This window comes from Octopus sinensis, linkage group LG1 (genome assembly GCF_006345805.1).
Source record: "Octopus sinensis linkage group LG1, ASM634580v1, whole genome shotgun sequence".
Taxonomy (NCBI): domain Eukaryota; kingdom Metazoa; phylum Mollusca; class Cephalopoda; order Octopoda; family Octopodidae; genus Octopus; species Octopus sinensis.
Genome location: NC_042997.1, coordinates 209,833,010 through 209,835,934, shown reverse-complemented (window position 1 = coordinate 209,835,934; position 2,925 = coordinate 209,833,010). Strand labels below are relative to the sequence as shown.

At 38.3% G+C, this 2,925-nt stretch overlaps 1 protein-coding gene across 1 annotated transcript; it reads left to right on the top strand.

The window, feature by feature from the left end:
* Positions 1-390: 390 nt before the first annotated feature.
* Positions 391-976, top strand: LOC115217433 (anaphase-promoting complex subunit CDC26-like). The gene has a single exon (XM_029787135.2). The coding sequence runs from the start codon at positions 586-588 to the stop codon at positions 874-876; it is 291 nt and encodes a 96-aa protein (XP_029642995.1). The 5' UTR covers positions 391-585; the 3' UTR covers positions 877-976.
* Positions 977-2,925: the final 1,949 nt, after the last annotated feature.

Sequence of the window (2,925 nt, the reverse complement as noted above, 5' to 3'; positions counted from 1 at the left end):
GCCTTGGGCCGACCAAAGCCTTGTGAGTGGATTTGGTAGAAGGAAACTGAAAGAAGCCCGTCGTATATATGTATGTATGTATATATATATATATAGGTATGTGTGTGTGTATATATGTTTGTGTGTCTGTGTTTGTCCCCCCCCCAACATCGCTTGACAACCGATGCTGGTGTGTTTACGTCCCCGTAACTTAGCGGTTCGGCATTAGAGACTGTAAGAACAAGTACTAGACTAACAAACAATAAGGTACTGAGGTCGATTTGCTCGACTAAAGGCGATACTCCAGTATGGCCACGGTCAAATGACTGAAACAAGTAAAAGAGTAGTTTGTTTAAGTAATACAAGAAAGAACATGCGCCAACGACCGGTCGGTCTGTTTATAAAGGAGGAACATTATTTCGCCTGACACCGTCAGCCACCATGTTGGTCTAAAAGCGCGGTAACTGGAAATCTGTCTTGGAATCCATTTCCTCGTCTTTCCGTTTTATGTTTATTAATCTGACATTAACTGCCACTGTTTGACAGTTTGGGAGAGACAGAGAGAGAGGACCGACGTTGGTTTATTGCCGTCCATATCGAGCGAAAATGCTGCGCCGTAACCCGACCCGGATTGAATTGAAACTGGAAGACATCAAAGAATACGAAGCGATGAAGAACGAGAGGCTGAAGCAGAATGCGCAGAAGATGTCCGTGGATGCGGTCGGGGAGCAGTGTTCGTCGTCGTCGACGGGAGCCCTGCCAGGAACATGCAGCGGGGACACGACACCCGGCAGCAAAACGAAGGCCCAGTTTATTCGCGAGATTCAAGAACGAATTGGTTACGACCCCAAACCTCAGCTGGGAACGTCTCGGATTCGAACCCCGATCCACAACTGAAACGGACTCCACTGACCTCTGTAAATGTAAATGTTCCTCTTGTTTATTTATTCCAATTCCATCTAACCAAAATCTGACCATTAAAGATGACAGTTTTTTTACACAATTCTTTGTTTTATTCATTAACCAACAACAATTCCTTTTTTTTTTATTGTTATTTCAATTTGTTCTTGTTCTAATATTGTTTCGTTCCTAAAATGACGACTGACCCCTCTTTTATTCAGCTGCTGTTTCTTAACTTTATTTGGCGAATTTTCGGTATAACTGTCCAACATAAGTTGAAATTTGTCCGTTTTGGTCGCGGTTTCACCAAGTTTATTGGTGTGACACATTTCAAAACAGTAGAGGGGAACCTTTATGTTTTTTAAAGGTTCATTCCCACCCCATTTGTTTCGAAACGTGTGAGAAAAAGTGGAAAGACCCTGAATAAAACGGAAAAATTTCGGGGCTAATGTAGAATCTCCCCTCACCTTGAAAAATGCATTTTTCTGAAAAAGTTTACTCGGAATTCTAACTTATGTGGGACAGCTATTCCCTAAGTCTACCTATCACTCAATAATATCCTTTGTTCTGGTTGTCCCATCCTGTACCAGTAGACCTTTACTCAAAGACATTCCATTAATGACTGCCCTGTCTTAAATTCATTTAGTGTATCTGACGGTATAATGAGATTTAAGGGAGGTTTGGCTACTGTTTCCAGCAGGACCAACACCCAACCCTTGTAAACTTGTGTATCTAGGATATACATAATTATTGTATAGTACACCTAGAATGTGTATATTTAATTAGTACAGAATACACCCAGCATGTTTAGTATATATTGTAAAACTTAGGTGTTATATATCTAGTATGTTTATAAGACTTATAACATGTCACATAGTTTAATTTACATACTGTATAACAGATATATAACTTCTGTTATGTGTGTATACTCAAGTTATACAATATGTATAGCATGAATTTGTATATGTATATAGCGTTAATGTATATGTGTGTCAGTGTATGTATATATATATATATACTAATAAAAGGGTTCAGCAACGATTTGCTTCACCACACACCGAAGTTTAGAAATAGCAGCCAAAATCTTAGCTATTTCTTACCGTGAAATGGTCCTTTTTTCATACCGAATTCTACTTGGTGAAATTATTAATTACTTCTTAATTAATTAATTTTACCCTTTGTTATTATATATATATATAACGATTGGTTCAATCACTATGAGGTAAAATTCAAGGAGGAGTACCAACCTGATAACTCCTTCTTGAAAAAAAACTAAAATCTATGAACTCCATACAACTGGAAGAAAGTCACTACCGGAACAATACCAGAATGACCATCCAGAACCAAGAATAACCAATACCCTCTCCAGGACTCCAAATACTCATCCAAGACACAAAATGGGAAATTCCATTGAACCCTTCACCACATGACAAAGCAGCTTCACTCAAACATACAGAAACCCATCTCACCCCAAGAATCCCCCACGTCCCAGACGTAATGTCTTTGTGAATGACTTTTTCAGACAGAAATATAAGAGAAATAAGAACTCCCCATGTCTGAGACACATTTTACGATTGGTTGTTATTATTATTATTAAGTAGTGACCTGAATGATAATAATAATAATAACATTGAAAAATACCTTAGGAATGAGAACCCAGGTTCGAAATTTCCCCAAGACACCTGATGAGGGCTGGAGCATATATCAGCCGAAATGTTGTGCTAACAACAAAGAAGGTGAGGACAAATACCCGGCAAATATAAATAATTCCTCATCTCTTAAATATAGAACTGTATGTACCACTTATGCTGACACACACCTTCACTCCATCATGGAATTTTTCATTGGGTGCTTTGCCTTTCTTGGCTACAGCCAGACAGTATACAATATATAAAATATATTAACTCAGAGACTACACATCAAAACCAATTGGCAGGTTAGTGTATTTATTAGAGAGAGCAAAGTTTTACTTCGTTGAAGAGGTCAGAAAAGGACTGAAACCTTTTAGAGTTGTCGCCCACACTTATTGAAATAATTAACATTTTT

Bases quoted from the DNA above. Each gene is read 5' to 3' on its own strand.
- LOC115217433 (XM_029787135.2), top strand. From the start codon at position 586: ATGCTGCGCCGTAACCCGACCCGGATTGAATTGAAACTGGAAGACATC.